The sequence below is a fragment of the Tachysurus vachellii genome, chromosome 5 (genome assembly GCF_030014155.1).
Source record: "Tachysurus vachellii isolate PV-2020 chromosome 5, HZAU_Pvac_v1, whole genome shotgun sequence".
In the NCBI taxonomy this organism is placed as follows: domain Eukaryota; kingdom Metazoa; phylum Chordata; class Actinopteri; order Siluriformes; family Bagridae; genus Tachysurus; species Tachysurus vachellii.
This window is the reverse complement of record NC_083464.1, coordinates 12,472,612-12,500,533: the sequence shown is the minus strand read 5'-3', so window position 1 is coordinate 12,500,533 and position 27,922 is coordinate 12,472,612. Positions and strand designations below refer to the sequence as shown.

Sequence of the window (27,922 nt, the reverse complement as noted above, 5' to 3'; positions counted from 1 at the left end):
GATAGCAGTATGTGGTTCCCTTACAGTGATGTCCGACTCATGAATGAATCGTTCTTTTGAACCGATTCCTTTAAACGAATCAATCAGCCAGTTCACAGACAGATCCACCTGAATCTTATTTTGGAGTCAATGCAATGTTAGTGTTATTGGTTTTTAAATAGTGCAGTTCTAGTAATTTAACACCATAAAAATGAGCCAAACCGTTATTCATACAAGTTGAACTCTTAAATGACTTTATGGAGTCACTCTGTGAACCGAACAGCCATGTTGGACGAATCGAAAAACTAGAGAAGGCTCCCATAATGCATCGCGCGCGTGTCGTGTGTTTCAGTGTAACGTTTCCATAGTAACCTGTACTGGAGAATAGCAGACGAGGTCTGCACTATTTATCTACTAAATTATTGGTCATGTTGTTTTGTTTGTGCTGAGGATCGTCAAAATATCAATATGATGTATTATGTGTGGAATGTGAAATGACTGCATCAGTGCAAAAGTGTATATATGTGTATATGTTCTGTGCTTGTGGCCCTTTCACACTTGTTAGGCTACTTCTATCAAGTCGGCTTGTAGTTTGAGGCCCTGCTGCTTTTACTGCGGTTTGTTGCTCATAAAACCCGGAACGGATATTTACAAAACGATGACGTTGTCGGCAGGATTCGAACCTGCGCGGGGAGACCCCAATGGATTTCTAATCCATCGCCTTAACCACTCGGCCACGACAACACTTGCAAGGCGATCTAATAATAGTATACCTGACAAATCACTTTAATTCCTAATTAAGTAATAAGTTAGTTAATTAATCATCATGTCAGTCTGATCCGGATCGCCGTAAATCCAGAGATTGTTCAGGAAACCAGGTATGAGATGGTGGTAAAACCTGGACTGGATGTAGGATCGTACGGTGGTCCAGAAGGACACGTTACACACACGCACACACACACACACACACAAAACAACTTTAAATGTGTCGACTCTATATCAGAGGAAAAAAAACCGTTAATAAAGTGCTCAAACTTTGGAGTTAATGTTATAATAAAAACTGCAGAGAATAAAATTAAAGCGCTCGCTTTCTGGTAAGAGTTACAAGCTAAATGCTAAGGCTAAACTCGCGAGATACTATTAGGAGTGCGGAAGAAAAATAGCAAATGAAAATATTAACTAAATTAAAATAAAGATGTTTTCTTTCAGTATGTTTGCTTTCACAAATAAGCATTTCAGCGATTTACTGAATATTATTAAAGAATGATTTTGTCTTCAGTGCATAAGGTCACCGCACGGGGGCGCACAATGTCAAAATCATTCTTTAAAAATCTTCAATAAAACGCTGAATTGCTTATTTGTGAAAGCAAAAATACTGCAAGAAAACTTCTTACACACAATACTCACCACTAGACCACCAGGGAGCTACATTACTCTCCTCAGCGACGAAATTAAACATAATGTACACAAAAATGTTAAAAAAAAAACAAAACTCTGTATTACAAAAATAAATTCATTCTTATCAGAGTGTCTTGAATAGGAATCAAATAAACACAAAGAAAAAAGTCTTATGATCTTACATATTTTGACTCATTCAGTGTGAAACCTGGGCCTGCTTTTTAATGAACACAGAGCTGATATCCTGGCGAGAAATGAAGAAAGACAGACACAAAGCTCAACAGCTCTCAGTCTCGCTCTGTTTTTAGTTTTTATAGCAGTCAGGCATAAGAAGCTGACCTCACACAGATATGTTGTGGAAAATGGGAGCAATGTATAAATAGCTTTGTTTGCCAGAATGGGGAACTCCTATTAATGACTGCCACAGTGTGGGACTTTTTGATTTAGCTACAAGTTCAGCAACATGGTAGTTAGCTTTGAGAACTCTCTCATTTACCTTTGTGGTTTTTCTCATAAAATTTGCCTGAGAACAAAACAGTCCGCATTCTTGTGTTAAAGCGAAGGGTGTTTGGTTTGGAGATGGCGTTTAATCTTACTTGGGACCACAGCACTGTTGGATAGCTTTAACCACACACCAAGCACAACAGAGTCTGTGTTGTTGGTGAAAGTAAAAACAAATGAAATATAGCTTTCCCTTTATTGCCTCGCACAAGAGACTTTGCTGAAGGTCACCGTCTTTGCTTTCTTTTCACACCCACTCATACTAGGGCCTTCATCTGGGTCCGAATTTGGTCCAGGGCCTAGTTCAGGCCTAGTCCTCATATAATCGAAAAAGTAAGTTCCCTGACCGGGAATCGAACCCGGGCCGCGGCGGTGAGAGCGCCGAATCCTAACCACTAGACCACCAGGGAGCTGTATTAAATGTCTTAGCGAAGAAACACAACAACTACACAACAATTCAAAGGCTGTAAAGTATTACGTTTTTAAAATGAATTTTATGTATCCTCAGAGATGACTTTTCTGAGGATTTGCCAAATCATTAGGTCAGAGAAAAATAAGCTACAAACATCGAAAGCACTCTCTAAGGAAGATTGCATTGATAAATAAGACTGTAGCAAGACTTGGGGAAAGGTAGCTAATTTGTTAGAAACCAGCCACTGAATAAATCTAAAATATTCAAGAAAAAGAAGTGTGTAAAAAGAAATTATAATCCTTTTTTTCCCCCAAGATTCAAGATTTTTATTCGTCACATACACAATTATATAGAGCATATATAACCAGCAGTGAAATGTGAGTCAGATCCGCTCCATGGACAGCGCAATTATTAAAAAGTACAACACAGATGAAAATATAGCTATGAAAGAGTGAAATAAAAGTAAACAATAAAAATCTAAGAATAAAATATAAAAGAAGATGTATACTGTGGAATTAAACATAGAATGAAAAATAGTGTGCATGAAACTGTAGTCTTAAATATTGAGATACACAGGGATGTACAAAAGGCAATGTGCATATGTGCATTATACTGTAGTCTTAAATATTAAGATACACAGGAATGTGCAAGAGGCAAATGTGCAAACAGGTTGACACTTACAGTATGTCAATGTGAGGTAGTGAATGATGAATATCTTACTGATAAAGTGAATATTAAGTGGAGACATGAAGATGTTAAGAGGCTGGTTTTGAGTTTAGGAGCCTGATGGCTTGGGGGAAGAAACTCCTCCTGTCTCTCAGTTTTTGCCATCAGGCTACGGAAGTGCTTACCAGATGGCAGCAAAGTGAAAAGATGGTTACTGGGGTGGATTGAGTCCTTGATGATTTTAACAGCTCTGTTTTTGCAGCGTTTGAGGTAGATGTCCTGCAGAGAGGGGAGAGCAGACCCTGTGATGCGCTCAGCTAAGTGCACAACTCTCTGCAGGGCTTTGCAGTCTAGACTGGAGCTGTTCCCATACCACACTGAGATGCACTGAGTCAATACACTTTCTATGGCCCCTGAATAGAAAGTTTTCAGGATTGCAGGTGAGATCCTGAATTTTCTCAGCTGTCGCAGATGGTGCAGTCTTTGCCTGGCTTTATTAACCTGTGTTTGAATGTGGGTAGTCCAAGTCAGGTCCTCGGAGATGTTTACACCAAGGTACTTGAAGCTACTCACCCTCTCCACAGGGGTTCTGCTGATCATAAGAGGAGTATAGGGCTGCTGCTATCTCTTCATGAAGTCAACAATCAGCTCTTTAGTTTTGCTCACATTCAGAGAGAGACAATTGTCCTGGCACCATCATGTTAATTTCTCTACCTCATCCAAGTATACAATCTCATTATTGTTGTGAATGAGGCCCGGAACCACAGAATCATCAGCAAATTTACATTTACATTTACAGCATTTGGCAGACGTCCTTATCCAGCGCGACGTACATAAGTGCTTAAATCTCTAGCATTGAATACATTAATGCTGGCTCACTAAGTTACATACTTAAGATACCATGAGTTTAAAACATTTGTTCAAAGTTACAATGAAAAAGTGTCAAAGGTGTGATTTTTTTGATAATAGATGTGGAGCTGTGGGAAGATACGCAGTCATGTGTGTAGAGAGAGTAGAGCAGGGGACTCAGGACACAGCCTTGTGGGGCTCCTACTTTCAGGGTGATGGAGTTGGAGGTGTACTGGCCTACTTTCACCACTTGAGGTCTGCCGGTGAGGAAATCAAGGATCCAGTTGCAGAGTGAATAATTCAGGCCGAGGTCCATGAGTTTAGAAGCCAGCTTGATGGGGACTATAGTATTGAAAGCTGAGCTATAGTCGCTAAATAGCAGCCTTACATACTTCCTATTGTTGCTGTCAATGTGTGTGAGAGAAGAGTGCAGGATGTGAGAGATGGCATCATCAGTGGATCTGTTGGGGCAATAAGCAAACTGAAGAGGGTCCAAAGTATCCGGGATGGAGGAGCAGATGACGTTTTCAACCATTCCCTCGAAGACCTTCATGACTATTGATGTGAGGGCAACTGGACGATAGTCATTCAGACAAGAGGGTTTATTGTTCTTAGGCACAGGGATGATGACAGATTTTTTGAAGGAGGTGGGAACTACCGATGTAAGAGACTCATTAAAAATGTATGTAAACAAACCAGCGAGCTGATCAGCGCAGGACCGCAGAATACGGCCAGAAATCCCATCAGGTCCGGCTGCTTTCCTGACGTTCACTCGCTTTAGAGCCCTCCGAACCTCATTCTGGCTTCTGTGGGGAATGTAGTTCTATAAAATTCAGACTGGCCATAATTGTATTTTAAATCTATACATGACCAGACTGAAAAGCTTTAAAACACTTTTTAAAGTTTTGATGATTAGAGTAGTAATGGTAAAGTGGCATTTATTTTTATAAATCATGCCACCATATATGAAACTGACAGCTCTGACTGAAACAGAACAAATTACCAAACAGGTTTTTGTTTTATAATTTTTATTATTTATTTTTATAAAACACAATTTTTATCATCAAATCCAAAGACAAACAAACATGTAAGTTAAACATTAAGGTATAAAAACAAACAGTAGTGTATGCACATGGTACAAAGCTAACTGACACCTTCTTACTCAGTTAACTAAATAAATTTGCAGTTAGCTAATTGCTTATCTCGTCTTAAATTGTCACTAAATAAACAAATGTAATACCACAGATTTAGCTCAAAATGATTAAGACAGTGTACTCGTTAAAGTAGGGTTTTTTTTATCCCATATCAGTGCAAAGTACAAGGCTGCATTTTTAGCTTATATGAACTAAAAGAATGGGACCTCTTATTTCCTCCTCCTCCCCTCCTGACACCACTGAAATGTTTAGCACTCCAGGAGGTACAGCACCCTGGAAGGGACATCACATGTGTCACAAATCCAAGTTCAGTTCTGAACAATATCTCCTTAGTAGACAATGTTAACCTAGCACCATTTTTCATTCATTCATTGATGTCCTCTTTTCCTCTTCTATGTCTCTTAGTTGATCACCAGAATATGAAGATTGTAGTGTCACACATACTCCTGAGGCAAAACCGTGCATACAATTCCTTTTGATTCCATTTTAATGATAGTGTCCTTAAGTTGATGAATTTTCTTTGATGTTTTTTGTGAGAGCCTGCATTTGTTGCTTACTGATCTATGCTTTAGACATGTCTGAAGAAAAAGAAAACATAAATAACATTAGTAGTCTGGAAGTCAGTTGACATTGGCATGATAATAATGTTCGTTGTATATTGTACTTGTCTTTTAAATTATTTTATTTATGCAAAAAAGTAAAATAGAAGAGTAAGAAAATGTTACTTACATAATTTACATACATCATCAGCAACGTCACTATAAGTAAAATGATGGCTACTATTTCATAAATTGCATATTGTTTCTTTGATGTTCCATCCTTATCATTTGGACCCTCTAAGGAAGACAAAAAGCTTTAGTTACAATCAATCGTAGAACAACATGTTAGAGTTGCAGTCTTATTTGAAACACTTAAAAGTACAACATTTGTCCCTCTGGGGGAACCAATAAAACTTTCATGATCTCTAAAAAAGAACCTCTCAGGAACCCTTTGCAAAGAGTACATCAAGTGCCAGACAATTCAACCAAATGTGTGAGAGGTTCTTGTTAACAACAATGGTTAATTAGATAATAATGGTTCCTTGCTTGGAAGGAAATGGGCCTGTGTTGATAATAACCTGATAATCCCTGCTGCAAATGGGTGGATGTTACAGGTTTTCATTCCATTCCAGCAATATAACATTCAAAACATAAAGGTTTCATTTGTGACTTGAGACCACATTGCAAGTGTGTGTTTTTATGTCATTAAACTCACCGTAAACTGTGAGATGAACCTCTCCCTTCTGATTCTGATGACCAAGGGGAGCATGCAGAAGGCACCGGTATCTCCCAGCATCTTGCAACGTCACATTAGGCAAAATGAGGCTCTGGGAATCCTCTAACAGCTTCAAATCCCGCTCCACACCTTTATATTTTTGAACAGTACTGTTATGATGTGTGAGCCTCTTCATCACTAGACCAGTTAACTGATGAGAGGAAGCCTCATTGACCTAAGAAATAAAAGGCAATGAATGAAATAATTTAACTGGTCTATATTACTTACAACCATGAAAATAAAAACAGATGAGGAATAAAACATTCTATCTTTTATTTGAATTACTGAGTAACCTGTCTCACATGTCTCATTATGTTAGACCTGGAGTAAAAGTCCTAACACAAAAAAACGCAGCAAATTAGTGTGGATAACACTAAACATATATTCTCATTTATAGAAAAACAAGTTCAATTTTCACTTTCTGCTCACTTCATAAGGTAGAACTACCTTGTGCCAGCACTCATTACCCATTTTTTATCAAGTAAATCATGTGTTTATATTAGGAAGTTCACAGGAGAGCAGAACTCTGACACATTTCATTTATCTTTGCACAAACTGTCAAATCCAATTGTAGTCATAACCCAGTTCCTGTAGCAGACCCTCAGCTCTTATAGCTGTTTCAACCCATTCATTCATTCATTCATTCATTCATTCATTCATTCATTCTACAGACTAGCTACAGTTAGAAACATTAGCTCAGAATGGGGAGATTATTTCTGGATTATTTTACCCTCTCTGATGTATTCAGTAATGAAAACCAAATGTCTAATTACAAATGGACCGAAATATGCCTTAAATTTTAAACATATGTATCTCATCAGTTAAAAATCCATAGACCCTTACAAATTTTAGTTGAAAACACCTGTAGTAGTGTATGTAACAAAAACAGTACTAGACTCAGTAAATGTAGACCTACAAAGTGCACATTGGTGTAAAGGTTAAAATAGCCAATGAGTGTAGTTACAAGTGTATTTACAAATTATCTGGCTACATCAATTTTCTTAGAGCAATCCCATAATCCATAATCCATAATACAGTGCCAAAAAGCACAAACAAAAGCATAATGGACTACATGACACAGGACAGATTGGAATTGAGAAATTAAGTGTCCAGGTAAGCTTACCTTGTACCATATGACTTTGCGGTATTGGACTCCAGGCTTGGACGTGGCCATGCAGTGCAAAAGTGCATCTTCGCCACAAATAGTGCGGGTCACGCGATCCACATTGCTCTCATCACTTCTGACTCCTACACCTGTGTGTACAATTAGGACTAAATCAGAAACCACAACAACAATCTCTAAACCAGTTAGTCCAAGCAAGCAAAACACCATGTGGTCTTACCAAAAGTGAGGAGCAGGATAAAGAACAAAGCATTAATGCACCTCATCACTGACACAGACACACAGGAAGGAGTGTGTAATATCTTTTATACAGAACTAAAAGGAAAAAACAGGGAAACCCCTAACACGTGATAAAAGGAAGTGACGCCTTAACTGTCAAAACACTTTCCCTTGTCGACGATGATTCCACGGGTATTGTTTACACTTGCGAGTTTTTTTTATGGTAAGTAACAATCGAAGTTTATATCTATATATATAAAAAAACAAGACATAGCAATAGAAAATTGCGATATGACCGCATGTTGTGTTTGATCAATGAAAATCTCCTCATAAACGTAGCTATTTACGTTGAATCCGCAAATACCCCACCGCGTCATTTACTTTCGTCATAGTCCAGCAACGTCACTTTAAGGAACTACTACATTTTCTGTAACGCATTACACGTGGTAAACATATTAAAATGTACTTTTTTAAGCAGACTAAGCTATCAAACAAGTCACCTAAGTTAACATATTTACAATATAACGCAGCACGTGTCTGCGACAAACAAACCCAGTCCTGTCTGTTTTACAGTCATTTATCGTTTAAAGTCTACTAAAATAATCTTTATATTATAATCATAAAGATTCAGAAAACATACAACACCGTATACGTCCAGGTTTACGTTTTCTGAGCCTTGAAATCCCCTTCTCTAGGGAAGTCTTCGGGAAACTCCCCCCAAAAGCACAGGGGATTTACCCGTCACACCTGTGACACAGGGCATTAGAGCAGATGTTTACAATATTTTGACCACGTGTGTGCGCGTGTGTTGTAGAAGTAGTAGTAGTAGTAGTAGTAGTGTTAGTAATAATAATACTTTACTAATGCACTGTCAAAACTGAATGACAGAGGTATGCATAATACGTGTATTCTTGATAAGAGTTGAATATAAATTTAAATTCAAAACTGTGAAAGATGGTTTAAAGTTTGAACCCAGAAAATGTCGAGTTTAAATTCCTTAACCTCTAAGACAATTTCAAAGATATTTAATGGCATTTTATAGATTATTATTTAATGGCTCCTTTCTTACCTCATATTATTATTATTATTATTATTATTATTAAAAAGCTTAATTTGCTATAAAACAAGAAGTCTGAGATCACATTATAGGGCAAACATAAGGACTGAGGATTATTTATAAGTATTTCTACATTGGCTAAAAAACAGACAGACAGAGAGACAGACAGAGAGACAGATAGAGAGACAGACAGACAGATAGACAGATAGATAGATAGATAGATAGATACCCCACAAGGCTTATTTAACTTGTCATTATCCAAGTGTTGGCTTGCACTCTCCTATGATGACATTAGAAGGTGTAATATATGCTTTCCATTAATTGTCTCTGTAGTGGTATCTGCATATGTATCACAAACCACTGTGAAGTATTCCTGTCAAGAGGGATCACAAGTTCTAAAGCTGGACAATGCTAGCAGAGCCATAGATTGTGAACAAACCTGGACAGCTGAATCCATTGTAAGTGTTAAAATATCATAACACTTAAAATATAAAATATTTCATTTCATTTTATTTTTTAAATCACTGATCATTGATAAGCAGCATATAATATTTAGCCATACCTTATACAATGTTACATTTCTCACAGCCCATAGGAAGCTTTATGGCTGGAAGTGTTGAGTGCAACATCCCATGCATTAATGTGACTGCCAGTGAAATTGTTATCAGTGGATGTGTCAATGCTACGCTGACTGTTATATGCAATCAGGCAAGCCTATATTTGTCTCTGAGGATCATGGCAAATTTTTTGTTACCATTAGATTCATGTATATCTCATAATCTTGTAATTCTTTTGTTTTGCAGGAACATTTGGCTGAATTTCGAATACATTACCTGGGTAAATATTTTCCTGAACATTCTACAATATTTATTAAACTATTATAAAACTTTATTTTCTTCAATATAAATGTTATTTTTAAAATTGTAGGCATTCCGAACAATCCTTTAACACTACAGTTTTTCAAGAAAATACACCGCCATCGATATGGTAATGTACAATAAAACATATAACTGATAGAAAAGTATTTCCATTGTGGAAATGTGACTTATAACAGTACAGTATACATAAACAACTAACATATCTGCTCTTGTGTCTCTTCATCAGGTATCTGTGCCAGTGCCATGCTCCTGCTGTTAATATTTGTAGTATTTTCCATCCAGTACTGCAAATCTCATCATTGTACAATCAAAAACACTGAACCAAATCATGTTTAATAGCTGACTATTATATATATATATATATTATTTATTTTTATTATAATAAAAATGTTCTTATATAATATAGATAAACTGCTATAAAATAAATAAATAAATATTTAAGAAAAAAGCTATGTTTGTGTTTAAGTAATATCTTGTTTGTGTTTTCATTATTTTTTTAATTATTTTATTGCCTTTTTATAACTAGACATTTGTATACAGAATGTTTATTAAAATTTCAATACAGCCTTTTAAAATATAAAAAAAACTCATTCTAATGATACAAAGTGAAATATTTAACAAAAAATTTATATGAAAAAGTAAATCTTACCTTAGTTTTGTTGTGTTGATGAGGATCTTTAAGTCTTCTTATTTCTCACATTCACATAGATAATACATAAGTTGAGACTACATTTTGAAAAAGTCACACATTTATCTTGAACAAAGATATTTAGTAAAACAGTACATGTACATAAGATGTATTAAAATATTATTTACATGTCTTCTTTATTTTTAGTGGAACCACAGCATCTCTGACACCGAAAACATCATCAGATTTATCCTCCACTTAATAAGGCACAAGGCATTTTGACTATTCGGAGTTTATACACTTAACTTCATTTATTGTCATGTGTCTTTCCTTTAGAAGTAAACACATAGTCAGATTGTTAAAATGAAAATGATCAAATTCCCAGGGAGGTTTGGCTCAGCTTTTTCTCTCCTGTTTTTCATAATGTGCTCTTGACCACTGCTTGTTTACGTTTCTCTTGTGGAGCAGACAAAATGCTAAAAGTCCTTTGTTTGTGCTTAAAACCCAGAGGGGCCCTTTACTAGTCCTTGCTCCTTGCGCACAACAGGTGCATGAATGCTACAGTCCCGTGCCTCACACACTCCTGGTACACCTGGACTACCAGCCATACCTGGCTGACCCACAGGACCTGGGAACCCACGAGGCCCTGGAGGTCCCTCAAGTCCATTACTAGCCACTCCTGGATGACCTGGTAGACCTATATGTGAGAAATGAGTGAAGTTTTTTGAGATGAGCTTAACGTGTGCCTTCTTTTTTAGAGTCAATGGTGTCTTGTCTAGATTGATATGCTGTGGAAAACATGAGAAATGGTCTATATACTGTAGATACTTAAATGTAAAAGTGCTTTAGTGTAAAACAGCATTAAGGTACATTTTACCTCTGAGGCCTTGGTGACCATCTTGCCCAGGAAGTCCTTGGCCAGGGGCACCTTGCTGTCCTTTTTGACCCTTTGTTCCTTTAAGAGATTTCAGAGATTTGAAGAATAATTTAGAGCTAAGCAGTTATTTTATTCCCAACCAGTCATTGCATTGATGATTATTCTTTAGTATGCTGTACCTTGGTCACCCTGTGCTCCCTTCTGTCCTTCTACACCTGTTACACCTCTAGGCCCTCTGGCTCCTTTAGCTCCAACCTTGCCAGATTTTCCCTGAACACACACACAAACACACACACACACACACACACACACACACACACACACACACACACACACACACACACACACACACACACACAATAACTCACAACTTTATATACCTACTCTAAAGCAAATCTCTTTTACTCATATGCTTTCTAATACACACAGAATGGCCATGTCCTTCATAATAATGGACACTTTTTTTAGGGACTCACAGCTTTGCCTGGATTACCAGAAGGCCCTTGGGGTCCAGGTGGTCCAATTAGGGTACGGTTGTTGATAGGACAGCCTTGTGAACACTTAGCTCGAATAGAGGAGGCATACTGAGAGATTTGGGCAGTGACCACACCTCGACACAGCTGAAGAACTTGCTCATCTGTCAGACTAGGACCCTGCAATGTGCAAAACACAACATAACTTGCAACTATTCAGTGTTGCATACATAATTATGTAGAGCTGCTATTGTTATAAGAGCCTGAAATAAAATAGAAAACAGAATTGAATTACTGTTTAGGTATTGTTTATCCAGCTTGTGAGATAGTAGATGGTTTGGGTGAAAAGGTCAGATTAATTTTATATTTTCTTCTTAAATCATTAGATGCATTTTGTTGGATTTAATCTAATTTGTTTTTAAGGTAAGAAATTTGACATACTTTTATAAAATGAAGCAGTTCACAGATAAAAACAGATGAAGTAAATTTGTGGTACATACAGGTTGACCTGGGTTTCCTTTTGGTCCACTGGGTCCTTTCACACCCAAGTCCCCAGCAGGACCAGCATCACCCCTGGAGCCGGGGACACCTGGAGGTCCCACCCGACCAGCAGGCCCAACAGGCCCGATATAGCCTTTCTGTCCTTGCTGCACAAATGCACTATATTTAACTAATATGACTCATAAAAACAGGAAATTGTACTAATAATCATCCTAAGACTGTGTGTAGTGTAATTTGTGTAGGCTTTAACAGGAAGCGGCTAATGTTCAGAACAACCTAATGAACTTTTCTCATGTAAAAATGGGCTATAGGTGCGCTCACATTTAGATAAAAATCATAAAATGTGAATAAACCAAAATATACAGTGCTTAAACAACAAACCTGCCCCTTGTCACCACGGGAGCCTAAACTTCCCTATATGGAAATATTGAGAAAGGAAGTACTGGTTAAAAAAAACCTCCTATGTATTATGGAAACAAGAAGAGAAATGACGCAAAATGAAATAGATAAAACTAAATGTCATCTTGTTCACCTTTTCTCCCTTAACCCCTTTCACGCCTTTTCTTCCTACTTCACCCTATCAGACAAAAACATTATGTAGGTGAAGATTAATGACATGGCAACAATGTTATTTGATATATGATATTAATATCCTTTTAAAATGTCTCATGATGATAATCAGAGAAGGGGAAGTGGATATTTATTAGATAGCCAGTAAACTTAAAATTCATGACTGCACACACTGAACATGTATTCCAATATGGGTCAGTGCAAATTATTAAGTTACCTTAACGCCATCTGCTCCAGTTTCTCCTTTGGCACCCTACAAAGCAGAGACTCTAACAGTTAACTTAATATAATAAACCTTGATCAAGTTATTTGGATGGATTTGATTGGTTATTTCTTTAGGACAAGTTGGGCAACATCCTTACAGTTGGACCATTCATGCCTTTTGGACCTGGTTTTCCTGGAATCCCTGAATCACCTCTTTCCCCTTGTGGGCCCTGAGGCAAATCAGAGTTTAAAAAAAGAAACCCACATTTTATGAGATTAGAATGTAACCACTGTAAAAGTCATATATTATATAATAATACCTATTATCTAATTTATGTAATAATTGATAAAAAACAAATCAGGTTGTACAAAATCACACTTCATCCTAATGTATTGTCATGCATTTACATAAAATATTCTAGAAAGACTTATTAAAAAAAGCACCTTAATTTGACCATTAGTCACACACAAAGCAAAAAGGGCAAAGATCTGAAAGTGTATAAATACAGAGACTACCAGCAGTTTCACTTTCAGTAACACTTCTACTTCTACTGTCTCAAGGGAAAGTACCAAGAATGCCTGGTGTCTTCTATATTGCGACACAAATGTCATGCATGACTAACATGTGACACCGAAGGCTTATTTTCCAGCGCTGACTAATATGACTAAAAACGTCTTCTTTCTATTTCTTATTGGACTATTGTTGTCAGATTATTCTCATGAAAATGAAAGATTTTAGGCAAATACTGGCACATAAAAAAATATTAGGAAAATGACAGATTCAATAACATTATTTTAGTTTTTTGAATACAGCATGAATCACCTACCCCAGCCCCCACTCTCCCAGGCTGTCCTCTCTGTCCAATTTCCCCTTTAAAACCCTCAAAGAAGAAGGGGAATGAAGAAGAAATGAATCATTTCTGTTCAAGGTCTCATATTAAACAAAATCTTTGGCTTGAGCACAGGTTCAGATATCTGTTTACAACAGCTCACAATAATCAGAGTTCAATTTTACATGTAGCATTTAAAAATGTTCCTTTTGAATTTTACCTTTGGTCCAATTGGCCCCGGTGGCCCTTCAATTCCTGGAACTCCTAATGGACCCTGTGGAAAATGAAATTATAACAGCTACGCTCTATATATTAAGTGTTGAATAATAAAATTCTCAGATGCAGCAAGCTGAAGCTTACATCCTCTCCAGGATCTCCATCACTTCCTGGCAACCCACTAGTTCCTTCATCACCCTGATGAGGAAGAAAAGGTATTCTTCCTTAATTAATGTAAATTGATTATGAAATAACAAATAATGAAACATTTATTCAGATTAATAACTTCAATTTAATATGTCTGATGTGAAAATAAGTGTGATTAGTGAAAGTTAAGTTAAAAGCTGAAAGATTGAAAACTAAAACCAAGCACATATTCAGTTCTAAATTTGAGATACTCAGATATATGCATATTACCATTGAATGTATTTTAAACCATCATAAATTCCAGATAAAGTAGTAGTTTGTAGATCAAATAATTAGGCAATCTTGACAGAAGCTCTTCATTAAAGTGACTGAGACTTACCTTTGGCCCTGGCACTCCAAAGTCTCCTGGTATACCAGGATAACCCTGAAAAATACACATAACACAGTATGTGTCATTTTAGAAATAAGTTGTATTTAGGTGCACTTTAATGGTATAGAGATTACAACAAAAGACATGAATCTCACAATGTAACCCTGTTCTCCAACATCCCCAGGAAAACCAGGTGCTCCAGTCTGACCCTGTGAGAAAAAGAGACAAATGTTATTTATTTTAAATAATAAAGTTTGAAAGAAGCAAACCATGTACTGTAATTTTGTATAAAACTGTGCCTATGTGAGTTTACCTTTGGGCCCTGTCGTCCCTGAGGTCCCTGCTTCCCCTGTTTTCCAGCTGAGCCCTAAAAACAGTTAAAAACAGTTTATCATAATGTGGTTTACAATTTGTCACAATGATGTCGTGTTAACCATAGCATCATCCTAACATAATCTTTATATATTAAAAAAGAATGTATTTAAAGTTTTTTGTTTTTGTTTTGTTTGGCGGCCCAACACAGTTTTCTGAAGCATTTCTCAAACAACGGCGACCCCACCTTTAATCTAATACTGATTTACCTTAATACCTTTACTTCCCACAGTTCCTGGTCTGCCAATTGGACCAACTGGTCCCTGAAACAAACAAACAAACAAGCAAACAAACAAACAAACAAATAAATAAGTCCAATATATGAGAGCGTTTGTTTTCAGCCAAGATTTCAGTCATGTTTTTTGTTCAGGATGTAGCGTTTTCTTTTCTTAAAAATAAGACCATCATTCTTGCTTGAACAGTGGAAACCTAGACAATGCTAGTGGTGCAGTACTGTTTTTTTTTTTTAATATGTGAAGTAAGGAAACAAAAAAACCCAATGCCAGGCTCATGCTAATAAGTCTTGGGCAATATTATTAGAGGAATAAACAAAGTGTGTTTACACACATTCTCTATTAGACTTTCTAAGCATTCTTAGGCAAGCAAAAGTCAGTTTACTCACAATCTCTCCTGGAAACCCAACTCCTCCACGAGGACCTTCCATCCCAATATCACCCTTCAAAACATATACCCATAGCATTGAAAATTGCTTATAGCATTACAAGCAATCATGCATAAACAAGTAATTACACTGTAATGCCACCAGTACATAACACAATATTAATTTGCTTTGTATACTAACTATTTACTTTTAAACCTAATTATTAACCTACTCATAATCCAAAAAATAAGAAGCATAATATACCTTTAATCCAAGCTGTCCCCTCTCACCTGGGTCTCCAGGAAGCCCAGGTATACCCTATAGAACATGAATTAAAACATCCTCAAGCGACAATCCAAGATAGAGTCATGAAGTATCAGTTAAATCCATTTTTCCACTCACCATTGCACCAGAAAAACCAGATCCACCATCCTCTCCATCAGGTCCAGGATCACCCTAAAGAGTTAGAGAAGGCAAGGAAGAGATTCTATGAGCATGAAAGCACGTTGTCCAAAGAATCTTGATATGAATATGACTTTAGGAGATGATCTGAGCTTACTTCAGGGCCTGGATCTCCTCCTCGTCCTCTAACCCCTTTGGTTCCTTTATAACCCTGACCACATGACAAAGAAAATATTTTTAAAAAAATGTATTGAAACATGCTAGAAACACTAATATCCAAAGGTATAATGTTTAGAGTTTGATTACTTAACACACTCTAAAGCTCATACCTCCCTGCCTTGAGCACCAGGGAATCCCTGTTTTCCTTGTGGCCCTACAGAACCCTTATTACAAAGAGATGAGCAAAATTATCAAAACAACAGCATAGTTGACCGAAATACTGCCAAATGACTCTCGATGTACCTTGGAACCAGGAAATCCAGCAAACCCAGGTTCCCCTGGTTCACAGTCACACTCAGTGGGTCCCTCCTCCCCCAGCACAGCTTTCTCACCATACGGGACCTGAGTGGTCAGAGTGGTCACCTCTTTGGCATAATCATATGCGTCTGTGGTGCTGGCATATGGGTAGGTCTCCTCCGTGATCATGGTGACGCCTAAGGAAGAAGGATTGTAGGGGTCATATGCTGACACAGTCTGGTCATCTTCATAGCTGTGTGTAGACTCTGGATGATAGTTCACTTGAAATGTATTAAAATGAATCAGTGATTCACTGCTTGACTCTAAAGGAGAGTGTTATGACTGATAGCGGCTGCTGACTTAGTTTTAATATCACTTAACAAAAACATTAAAGGTTTTTTTTCTTCTGAAAGCTGAGTAGGTGTATATATGTCCTATCAGAAGTGTACATCATGAAGAATGATATAATAAGCAACAAAGAGTAGGTTATAAATTCATATAAATGTGTGGGGAAAAGGTGGCTTCCAAATGTCATTTAAATCTTTATATACTGAATGTGGTGAAGCTGCCTGTGTATGTTCTCCTTGTTCAATTGTTATAAACTCATGATAAGCTTAAAACTGAATTAGTCCCATCTATTAAAAGCTACTTGGAGACAGGAGGTTTAGCAAATAGTATTTGCACTATTTGTAAATTGCAGTATTTACATATAATATTCAAAGGGCAAAATATTGCTCCACCTTAAAATATACTTGTGTTAAAATGCCAGTATTGCAAATGTTACTTCAGATGAAGTGAGCATACCATGCTGTAGGTCTCCAGACTCTTCTTCATACCCATTTAATATAGAGCCTTCGTATATATGGTCTTCACCTAATTAATAAAAAATGCTTTATGACAAATTTTGAAGTTATATAATCACTTTTATGTCACATTTATGTCATTGTCTTAAAATGTTTTTTTTTTTTTTTGCATAGAAATACCCTGCCCTGTTTACATACTGTTCTGAACATTTCAGGATTTTCCTGAACTGAACTATGTTTCACTTTTGTTTCTATCTGAACCACTGAAATGAATGCAAAAAAGAGCATCTGGCTAGCCTTACAGCAGACAGAATTTTGACAGAATTCAACCACAGCGACATCTGACAGACAATTTTGAGAGTCTTTTTAACCTGACCTGAATGGGTAACACCGGAGTAGTCTTCCTGGGCAATGGAGTGGAGCACACACACCAAGAGGACAAGAGACACAAGAGACACAGCACCCACCTAACACCAATAACAGAACACATAAACTAAAAAGACAATCAGTACTTTTACAAATTGAATTACAAATATTAAAACTGCCTCTTACTTTTTGTTTTAATTCTCTTTTGAATACAGCAACTTTGCTTTCCCACAATTCTTCCAATATGCTTTCGAGAGAATGGAGAACTACACTGGCTTTATCTGTTTTACTTTCTCTACCTAGATATTGAATTTACAACATTACTACTATGTGGTTTATTTTATATGTGATTACTTACATTGGGATGTACATTCTTAACCTAATGAACCCCAGCAGCTCTCAACCTGCTCTTACATGCCAGACTGTCGGTGGATTCAGTTTTTACACATTAAACTTAAAATAGAGCTGTGTGACAAAATACAATTGTTAAATGCATACTCTTCAGAAAGATAACAGACATTAGATGGGTTAAGTATTGCTAAAGTTTTTAATTGTTTTTATAAAATAAACCCCTTTCCTTAAGATAATAATTTAATTGTTCCATCTATTACTGTTGTGTCCTTTCTAGTTAGCATGCATTGACTGGAGCACTTACTGTCCTGTGTATCTATTTCACAGTTTACACTCAACCCTGCCTTGTATTTGTTATGTATGTATTGCCAGGCTTTGCAGTCCTTAAGTCCTGGCCAAAGGAATTTTTTTCATTCTGATGTAGTGTATCTGAGTTATGTATATAAAAAATGACAATAAAAACCCACTTTTTTTGCAATATATGAAGTTAATTTTTTATAGATTATGCTATTAAAGAAAATGACATAAATAAGTGAAAAAGTATTTTCCTGCCATCGTCAAACCCCTTGCACCCTTTACAAAGACAGAATTAAGAATAAGTTAATAATATGTTAGAAATAATGGGTAGAGCTTATGGATGGCTCTCACTATCCCAAAGGCTCTCTGGGGCAAAGAGGTGTAGTGTAGGATAGTGAGATCACTCCAACGCTCTAATCTAACTGTCAGTTTTTATTTATCTTATCCTTATATTATCCTTTACATCAGGTTTTCATAGATTGCTAGTTATCTCACACCGAAGCCAAACAGAAACTTTACATAACACTTCAACTTTAAGCACCCAAACTTGAAAAATAACTGAATAACAAATTCTCCATAAGCACTTCCGGGAAACTTTATGACAAACCCTTAACAAAATGTTCCTCTTTGAACATTCAACTTCTACTTCAAGTAAAAACCCAAAACAGCATTTCAGAACCTTGACATTTGTATATTTTAGTCATATCCAGAGTTGTATCAAATCAAATGTTCACAAATTAGCATAAACCATTAGCAGAAGACCATAAAAACAAACCCATCATTAAATGTTGATCATAATATCTATAAAATTTATATCTCAAAATAATTCACAAAGTAACTAATCTGAACTTGAATTATTCATCACTGTAACAATCAGCAATTTTACAGTTGTATGAATATGAAGAGTTTACTGCTCACCTTCACCATGGAGCCTCCCATTGCCAGTGGGCCTTCCTGCTCTGGATTCAATCTGGTGTGTAATTCCCACTGAAACCAGCCTCTCTCCCCAGCACAGGCTTACCGTTTGGGCTGTGTGAGAACACAGAGCCTCGTTCCCTGTAAGTCTGATTTCTTCACAGCATTCTCCAACTTCATGCACAATGGTGGACCTGCAGAGCTGAGAGTGCGGTGCAGTGCTGCAGAGACCCCACCAGGCTCTTCCACGATCCGTCCTTTCCTCAGCTAGGTGACAAATACCTGAACCTTCCCCAAACACACATAAAACCAGGCAAGACACTGAACGGCTATGGGTGCAGAAAATGAGAGCATAGTGATATATAAAGCTGAGGGGAACACATCTGGTTCTTACAACTGCCATTTATTTGGCATTTGTATTTTGCAAAAAGCAACTAATTAACTGTCATTATATTTAGTAAAGTGAAGTTAAACAAATGCCTATTTAAAATTTTTAAACTAGTAAAACCAAGTAATTTCCAACATTAATCATATAAATAATATCAATATAACAAAATCAACATAGTAATTAATGTTTGTGGTTTGTTTGAGTTGAGTTTTAGTATACTATCAACATTAAGATCACGCTGTAAATTATTTGCTGCAAATCATAGACATCTAACCATCAAACCCTTAGTTTTCAAACATCACCATGCATGTGAACAGAATAAATAGATCCCAACAAACCACACTCACTGAGATTACCTTAACTAGCTTGTACATTCATGTTAAAGGTGCATCAGGTGAAATTATATTCCCCTCTTTCTTTTCATCTTCATCAGAAAAGCTTTCAGATTTGACACTATATCTATATATATATATATATATATATATATATATATATATATATATATATATATATATATATATATATATATATAAAACTGTTAACATATAACTGTTATATGTTATTGAGGAACTTTAAATGTTAACATTGAAGCCACATCGTTGACAGTGATGTACAGCATCTCACAAAAGAGAGTACACCCCTCACATTTCAGCAACCATTTAATTATATGTTCTCAAGGGACAAAACTATAGAAATAAAAATTGGATATACTTTAGAGTTGCCAATGTGCTGCTTGTATAGTAGAATAGATTTATTGTCCTCCAAAAATAACTCAACATACAGCCATTATTGTCTAAATAACTGGCAACAAAAGTGAGTACACCCTAAGTAAACATGTCAAAACTGTGTCCAAAGTGTCCATATTTGTGTGAGCAGCATTGTTGTCAACCACTGCCTTAATCCTCCTTGGCATGGAATTCACCAGAGGTGCATAGGATGTCGCTGGGATCCTCTTAGATTCCTCCATAATGGCATCACAGAGCTGCTAGGTGTTAGACACATGACACTTCTCCATCTTCTGCTTCAGGATTCCCCACAGGTTGACCAATAGGGTTCAGGTCTGGAGACATACTTGGCTACTCAATCACCTTCACCTTCAGCTTTCTCAGCAAAGCAGTTGTCATATTGGTGGTGTGTTTGGTGTCATTATCATGTTGGAAAACTGCAGTCGGTCCAGATTCTGAAGGGAGGACATCATGTTCCGCTTCAGAATGTTACAGTACATATTACAGTCTTTAAAGGCACATGAAGCAGGGAGCTGATACCTAATTTCCTGGGTTGGAATGGGACTTTGTCAAAACTGGGACTCTTGCAACGCTCAGATAAAAACTTTGATTCTATGTCCATTTCTCTTGCTGCAGTCTTGACAAAGTCCCTGCAAGCCATGAAGATCCCAGAACCCAGGAAAGAAGTAGGTATCAGCTCCCTTCTTCATGTGCCTTTAAAGCCCCCTAACAGAGTCCTCTGTGAGTTTGTCTGTAAACTTTCAAACACTCTAGATTTGCTAGAGTACATTAAAAGGTGCATTTCAATATCAGAGAAACAACTTAAATGCAAAGTTCAGTTAACTTCCAGGACAACATATGATTCCAGGCATGTTCCCCCATCTCAACAAACTCTCTCACTATGCTTCCCCCACACTCTCTCATCAACGCTGCCAGATACCTTAAAACCATTTCTCTCTTTGTTGCCATCTATAGGACAGGATGTAAAATGACACCCCTGTAACAGGATAACTGTTAAAAGTGTGAAGCGTATGGGCTGAGCAGTGACAAGCTCACCTTCCATTTCTGCAACCTCTAAAAGCAATGCTGGAAGCACTCATACATCTGTTTTTTGAAGCCAACTTCTGCATCTGACGCACAGCACGATTACTCAACGTCTCCGATCAGCCCTTGCAAGGCCTGTTCTGAGTGGAACCCGTCTTGTAAAACCTTTGTATGATCCTGGCCACTGTACTGTAACTCAGTTTCAGGGTGTTACTGAACTTCTTATAGCCTAGTCCATCTTTGTGAAGAGCAACAATTTTAATTTCTTGAATCCTCTGAGTGTTCTTTGCCATGAGGTGCCATGTTCAACATAGTGTTGACATTATGAGAAAATAGTACTCAAAGCAACAAATTTTAATTACTTAAATACAAGATACACAAACTTGTAATGTCCTGTTAGGCAGACAAAAACATGAATATAATGAATAGGACTTGTGCACAGCAGTTATCACTTTGGGTGTACTCACCTTTGTTGCCAGCTATTTTGACATTAATGGCTGCATGTTAAGTAATTTTCAGAGGACAGTAAATCTATACTACTACAGTATACAAGCAGCACATTGGCTACTCTAAAATATATCCAAATTTCATTCTATAGTATTGTCTCTAGATATACTTAAATGGTTGCTGAAATGTGAGGGGTTTACTCACTTTCGTGAGATACTGTACCAGTGCTTCCATCTGCTCATCCAACTATAATGTTTTTTGTATTTATTTTGTCAAATTATGTTGCTTACTCAAATTTAAACAGATTGTTAACAGGATACATTAATTAGGATCATTTTAATTACACCTATATCGTTTTAATTATACATACACTAATCTGTGAGTTTGGCTCCATTTGGAAACTGTATAAACTAGAAAATGGGAGCATAAGCATCTGGTCAGCAAACAGACATAAATATGCAAAAACATGCAAAGAACACTAGATCCTTGAGATTCACATAATCTTTAATTCAATTGTACACAATGAAATTCCACACTGAACAGAGTAAATGAACAAATGCTAGTAATCTGATAATAAAATCACACACCATAACAGCACACCTGTCTCTTTTGACAAATCTGAAATACTTACATGCTCGTTTTTGACATAATCACAAATAAACACGTTATGACTTATTTTTTTTCTTCTTCTTCTTGTGATGTCTTGCATCAGGAGAATGGGAATCCCTGAACACACAGAAAGAAGAGAACTTAAAAGAAGTTAAAATAACAAACAGAAGCAACACACAATCATAATCAAAATAAACAACAATCCAATAATGCAAAAATAAACTGAAATCTGTTCAGGAAGTAGTCAGGCAGTTTATTTATTTATTCAATATTTAATAGGGACAGATATAACCATACTGTATACATTACACACTATAACAGTTACATAATAATTTGCAATGTTTGTTCCTAGAGGGGATTTTAATAAAACACCATCTATTATTACTAAAGAGAAAAAAAAAACACCAACCTTCAAACAGAGCAGAGTTTACACTCACCAGTATCAACAGTAACAGATTTTCCCTAAATGTTAATATGAGGTTTCAGTATTTTACCTCCTTCTGCTTTTACTGCTTTTCCCCTGGCTGCGCTCACGGCTGTGCTTTTGGCGACGTTTGTGGCGAGAGCCGTTCTCTTCTCTGGAACTCATGTAAACATCACGTGACTCAACAGAGGCAGAGTGGCCTTCATCTGGCAGCCTTCTGGTCCCCATAATCAAGTGAACAACAAGAACAAACTCAGTGTGTGCCACATACAGGATATTGTAGAGGCAGTATTGCATGTTCATGCTTCACAGGACAGAAATATACACTGTATAATCAAAAGCATTTGGACACCTGAGCATTACACACACGTGTGATTCTTCCAAACTGCTGCAACAAAATATCAGAATATCTTAACAGAATATCTTAGCATGCTGTGGCAATTTACCTTCACTGAAAGAAAGGGCACTAATCATGCTACAGCATGACAATGCCGCTGTGCACATAGCAAGCTTCATGAAGACAAGGTTAAAGTGGAAGTACTTCTGTGTCCTGAACAGAACCCTGAGCTCAACCTCACTGAACAATGCATAAACTGGAGTGCAACCCAGGCCTCCTCATCCAACAACAATGACTGACAACATTAACGATCTTGTGGATGAATGAGCACAAATCCTTAAAGCCATGCTCCAACATCCAACAAAAAATTCCCAGGAGAGTGGAGTTAATAGCAAAGGCGGACATCTTTGGCCATATAGTGTGGATATGGCAGCAAAACTGGATTAAATTCCACACAACTGAAAACAAATAACTGAGCAAAAAAGTTGAATTTTTATCTAAACAATTAAAGCATACTTTTTTATAATATAGCATTAAGGGACATGCCACTACAGGAAAGTAGTCAAAGAAGAGTTTGAGGTTGAGATTGTTTTTCTCGTATAACCGCAATTTGCCAGTGGTTTCAATTTTCCCATGCAATAAGGAACATGTTTTACAGTTTAATTTGATATTGTGGAATTTCTTAAAGTTTAACGTTAATATGAGGAACTATATTAGAGCAACTATAAACAGTTTTTCCCCTCAAAAGCTTCTCTTTTTACTTCTGTCTTTAAGTTAATAATAAGAAAGGGAAAAAAAAAACACCCTGAAAAAAAAGCCCTGAGGTTACTGAGAAATTGGAATGTGCCCCTGGAAAGTCCTAAATTCTAAAAACTTTGTAGTGAAACCAACTGAGAGTTACAGAGCACAGACACCAGAGCCTCCCTGAGGGTTAAATTCATGTATCTTTAAGAAAAGCTTCACCATAGAACTGTATGTGACTGTAAATATCTTTCAACAGTAACCTGTTCATTATTAGCCTTAAATTATTTTGCAGAGTGCATCATGCAAGAACCTGATGAGCTGTTACTATAGAAATGAGAACGTATTAGAAAAAGCACATTTAATATAAATCTGCGGTTTAAATAACCGACAGCACTACTGGCAGAGCTGCTGGTACAGAAAACTAATTAATACCTTCTGAATAATTAAACTGAATTTTACATCACTATAGTATAACACAACTGGTACAACTACTATTGTTTGGATTTGTATCAGCTGTCGGTTTTAGTTGGTGTTTGACTGTTTCTGCATATTTTTGGGTTTGTTTTCTTGTGTAAAATCTAAAAAGTTCCTCTTTGCCTTAATGTGGTTTAAAGAACAGGTAATTGTGCCCCCTATGTATTAGTCTGATATAATGTAGAATAATCATTCAACAGTACCTGTTAGAGTGTTGTGAAATATTGGTCTCCTCCTCTCTCTCCTCCTGCCAAAGCTTTGCCAACTCCCCCGAGTGGACATCAATCACTTCACGAATGATCTTGAGGATACAGTAACGCACATAAATAAACTTTCCCCAAACAACAACAACAACAACAATAACAACAAAACACCACACTGATGTTTCTCCAGCACAGGCCTGGTCATTTGGCAAGAGGAGAAAGAAAAAGCTAACCTAACAAGCTAACAATACTAACCTCTGTGTAAGATTTCTTGGTGATGTGAACATTTTTTGCTCTGTATGACTGACGGCGTCTCCTGTAGTCCCTCATTTCAGCCAAGACCTCGAGGTGAGACTTTGGGCCACTTTTCTCCTCGTCTATGTTTAAAGAAAACAATTGAGAAAAGATTTAAAACACCAGGCTCCAGCAAACAAACCAAACAAATTTTCTAACGCAAACAACAAATCAAGCTATAAAAGAACAATTTATACATTTATATATGATTGCACATTTATATGCAGTATCCTGTAAAAAACCTTAACATCAAACTTAGTGACTATCAACTGCAAGGAGTTGTGCAATCACCGTTTTTAAGCTTGGACACAAGATCCACATAAAGATCATCAATGTTGGATGACGTTGCGCTCTGCTGTATGGCCTCCTGAATCACATGATCATAAAGGGCCAAACGGTCAGCTGCTGTGAGGTCACATATTGCTCGCTTGTGGTTGTGAGGCACCTCTGCAGGCTCAGTTGAGTAATCATCTAAACACAAAACAGTATATATATTACAGACTGCGTTCAGGATTCTATAGATGTAATCATAAATTTTTCTTTAAGAAAAATACTAAATAGTAAATATTCATAACGATTGTAGAATTTGTTAAAACACCACAGCAGTGGATTCTCATGCTACTGTAGCACTGGACTGAAGTTTCAAACGTATATGCAGACATCTAGTGTTTAATTTAGGGTTGTCATAATTAGTGACAATACTTAAATTATTTACACAGGGTGAAATGTTCCTTCTCTTCCATGTAATGCAACCGGTCACCTTTAATTACTTGACTTTTCCTCCAGGAACATTTTATTTGCAGTTGGACTGACCTCTGCTTTATTTAGTTGTCCCTCATATTAAAAACCAGAATTGTTATGACTAAACTGTAGCTGTTTACACATATATATTTAATGGTTCAATTTGATTGACTCAAGATTTAAAAAAAAAATAATAAGTTTAATTTTGAAATTTAGTCTCGAAAGAAAGAATAAATTAATAAATAAATTTAGTCTAGAAATTTAGAATAATGTCTTGAATAATGGTCTTTCTCTCTTGAAAAATAATTCTGACGATAAGATGCCTGAATTATATTTGATTTAAATTTGATTTAACACAAATTTTGTATTATGCTGTTTACATGATCTTCAATAGTCAGAATAAGATGGGATTTTTAGTGTGCATGAAAAACATGCATCTGTATGTATTCCCTGAATTGTTCCTTACAAAGTAATATCATTTCTGATGTAAAGAGATGGTAAAATGACCATATAAAGGATATTTCAAAAGGATACATCAAGCATGAGCAGAAAAATATCTTGAGTAGACAGCCTCTAATACTCACCCCTGTTACTAGGGAAAAAAATACAGAGCAGAAATAAATGATGACAGAATAAAAAGATTTTCATTCAGTGGGTAAGTGCTTGTTCAAATGATGTTTTTGAACATGCCCTGAGGTTGAGGAAAAGGCAATGAAAGTGTTTAGAGACTTACTTTTGCAGTAGTTTCCTGTCGACTGAACAGGAGGGACATTTGCCCGGGCCTGCAGGATTACCTGATGTTGGGCATGTTTATCTGTATCAAACACAATACATGGCTTCAATTCAACAAGAAATATTTTGTTTAATAATATTAAGAGACATGGTATTTTGATGTCACCACCTTTAAGCGGGCTCACCCAATTTTATGCTGGGAATGTTGGCCTTCTCATAGAAAAATGATGTATCATACAACTCTGCCTAAAAACACACAAAAAGCACCAAATGGTGATGACCAGAACATTTTTAGTACATGCAGCACATTAATCTACATTTCTACGTATTTGTTAGTCTTCCCAAACCTGTTCTTCTTTGGAGTATCCTAACTGGGTGAGTCGACACTTTGTTTTGTGGTTCTCCATGCTCCTACATGGCACTGTGTGGCCTGGGTCATAGGGGCACACCTCCACTATGTCCTGTCACAGAAGGAGTTTCAGATTGTTAGCTGACACCAAAAAGCTTACAAGAAACAGCTAATAAATAACAAGATGGCAAGTAAAGCATTCCAGGAAGCTCTGTTTATATTAGTTTTTCTTTTAATTGTATTTATGATATTTGTGTTTTTGTAATTGAATTTTTGCCATGAAAATAGCTTTGATTGCTGACATGGTATTAAATAAAATAATCTGATTCTAAATCTAAAGCAGAAGTAGGCTCTGAAGACATATTTGGTTTTCGTGATCACATTATTGAGACTCAAGATGGCATAGACAACCATCACTTTAGCTTAATTTCACTGATTGTCTGTGCCTTTCATAAGTTGAGACAACACCATGTCGCAAAGGTTCATACTCTACAACTGCAGAAGTCTAAAGAAGAAACTGTGTAAGGTCGTGTTTTTGCAGGGATACTAAATAAACCAATACCATTTAAATGTTTAAATGAACATGTATAGTCACACCATTGTAGCAGTGTTGCATGCAGTAGGCTATAAGGTAAGTAGTGATTGTTCATTTGAAGTTTACTAGACTAAGTAGATTATCTTAATATCAAAACCTTAAATTTTCTCTGGACTTAATGATAAATACATGTCTGACCTTTGGAACGAACCAAAAAAAAACTAGAAAATCACATTCATGACGATTTATGGTGATTTTATTTCTTTGCCGACATTGACGCTAATGCTTTAAGAGGAGGGGGTCCCCTGTACCAAGATGGCGGCTCTATTGACGCATTCGTTCCAATGAACTGCCGTAGCCAAGGCGACATCTAGGTGTAGATATCTATAATCCATAGCTAGCATTGCCTAGCATCCATAGCTAGCATTGCTTAGCTAGCAGCAGCTAAAAAGCTACTAGCGTTTATGGGTCACGGTCTGGTACGTTTGCTACGTTACAATCAAACAGAAATCACGCGTATGTCTTTCTGGAACCACAAATAAGGTTGTTGTTGTTGTTGTTGTTACCTGTGAGGAATAATTTTCCCAGCTCCATCCCAGCACCTCGAACAGCTCTGTCAGTTGTGTCCGACAGTTTCGGGTGAACTCAGTCAGTTGATGCAGAGCCTCGATCCGATCCTGCAGCGGCTTGTAGGAATCAAAGTCGCCCATTCTCCCATAAACAGAACCAACAACCTGCTTTGTTCCGCAATACACAACCGTATTAAACAGTAGCTACATTACAGGCGCTCGTCTGATCACCAACTAGCCGTTATTTCATACAGTTCCAGGGCATGAGGATAGGGAACTCTTTCGGATTCAACGAACGAAGCGTAACCCGGAAGTAGACGGCTTCCGTATTCCGGTTAGTTTGACAGATCCAGAATCAGGTTTAAGAAATTTCTATAC

At 36.8% G+C, this 27,922-nt stretch overlaps 3 protein-coding genes and 2 non-coding genes across 6 annotated transcripts; all 5 read right to left on the bottom strand.

Annotated features, from left to right (window-relative positions):
* Positions 1-641: 641 nt before the first annotated feature.
* Positions 642-723, bottom strand: trnas-aga (transfer RNA serine (anticodon AGA)). Its single transcript has one exon. It is a non-coding gene; the product is annotated as a tRNA-Ser (tRNA).
* Positions 724-2,216: 1,493 nt separating this feature from the next.
* trnae-cuc (transfer RNA glutamic acid (anticodon CUC)) lies at positions 2,217-2,288 on the bottom strand. The gene has a single exon. It is a non-coding gene; the product is annotated as a tRNA-Glu (tRNA).
* A 2,601-nt stretch (positions 2,289-4,889) lies between these two features.
* Positions 4,890-7,745, bottom strand: cd83 (CD83 molecule). The gene is made up of 5 exons (XM_060869810.1): positions 7,617-7,745; positions 7,397-7,527; positions 6,214-6,448; positions 5,689-5,795; positions 4,890-5,537 (listed from the first exon to the last, which is right to left on the bottom strand). The coding sequence occupies exons 1-5, from the start codon at positions 7,660-7,662 to the stop codon at positions 5,394-5,396; spliced, it is 663 nt and encodes a 220-aa protein (XP_060725793.1). The 5' UTR covers positions 7,663-7,745; the 3' UTR covers positions 4,890-5,393.
* Positions 7,746-10,299: 2,554 nt separating this feature from the next.
* On the bottom strand, positions 10,300-19,169 carry zgc:113232 (uncharacterized protein LOC541546 homolog). The gene is made up of 25 exons (XM_060869809.1): positions 18,933-19,169; positions 17,377-17,467; positions 17,002-17,070; positions 16,204-16,394; positions 16,071-16,124; positions 15,899-15,952; positions 15,742-15,795; positions 15,604-15,657; positions 15,361-15,414; positions 14,948-15,001; positions 14,680-14,733; positions 14,522-14,575; positions 14,376-14,420; positions 13,994-14,047; positions 13,854-13,907; positions 13,631-13,684; positions 12,962-13,033; positions 12,817-12,852; positions 12,562-12,606; positions 12,411-12,443; positions 12,029-12,175; positions 11,532-11,708; positions 11,235-11,325; positions 11,056-11,133; positions 10,300-10,875 (listed from the first exon to the last, which is right to left on the bottom strand). Exons 1-25 carry the CDS (start codon positions 18,951-18,953, stop codon positions 10,676-10,678), a joined length of 1,890 nt encoding a protein of 629 aa, XP_060725792.1. The 5' UTR covers positions 18,954-19,169; the 3' UTR covers positions 10,300-10,675.
* A 2,847-nt stretch (positions 19,170-22,016) lies between these two features.
* On the bottom strand, positions 22,017-27,818 carry snrnp48 (small nuclear ribonucleoprotein 48 (U11/U12)). Of its 2 annotated transcripts, none has more exons than XM_060869806.1 (9): positions 27,542-27,818; positions 26,439-26,552; positions 26,277-26,337; positions 26,093-26,173; positions 24,910-25,089; positions 24,580-24,701; positions 24,325-24,422; positions 22,637-22,783; positions 22,017-22,259 (listed from the first exon to the last, which is right to left on the bottom strand). In XM_060869806.1, the coding sequence occupies exons 1-9, from the start codon at positions 27,683-27,685 to the stop codon at positions 22,199-22,201; spliced, it is 1,008 nt and encodes a 335-aa protein (XP_060725789.1). In that variant the 5' UTR covers positions 27,686-27,818; the 3' UTR covers positions 22,017-22,198. The 2 variants fall into 2 exon arrangements, with proteins under 2 accessions (XP_060725789.1, XP_060725790.1); XM_060869807.1 differs by having other exon boundaries at positions 22,637-22,780.
* Between the last annotated feature and the right edge of the window lie 104 nt (positions 27,819-27,922).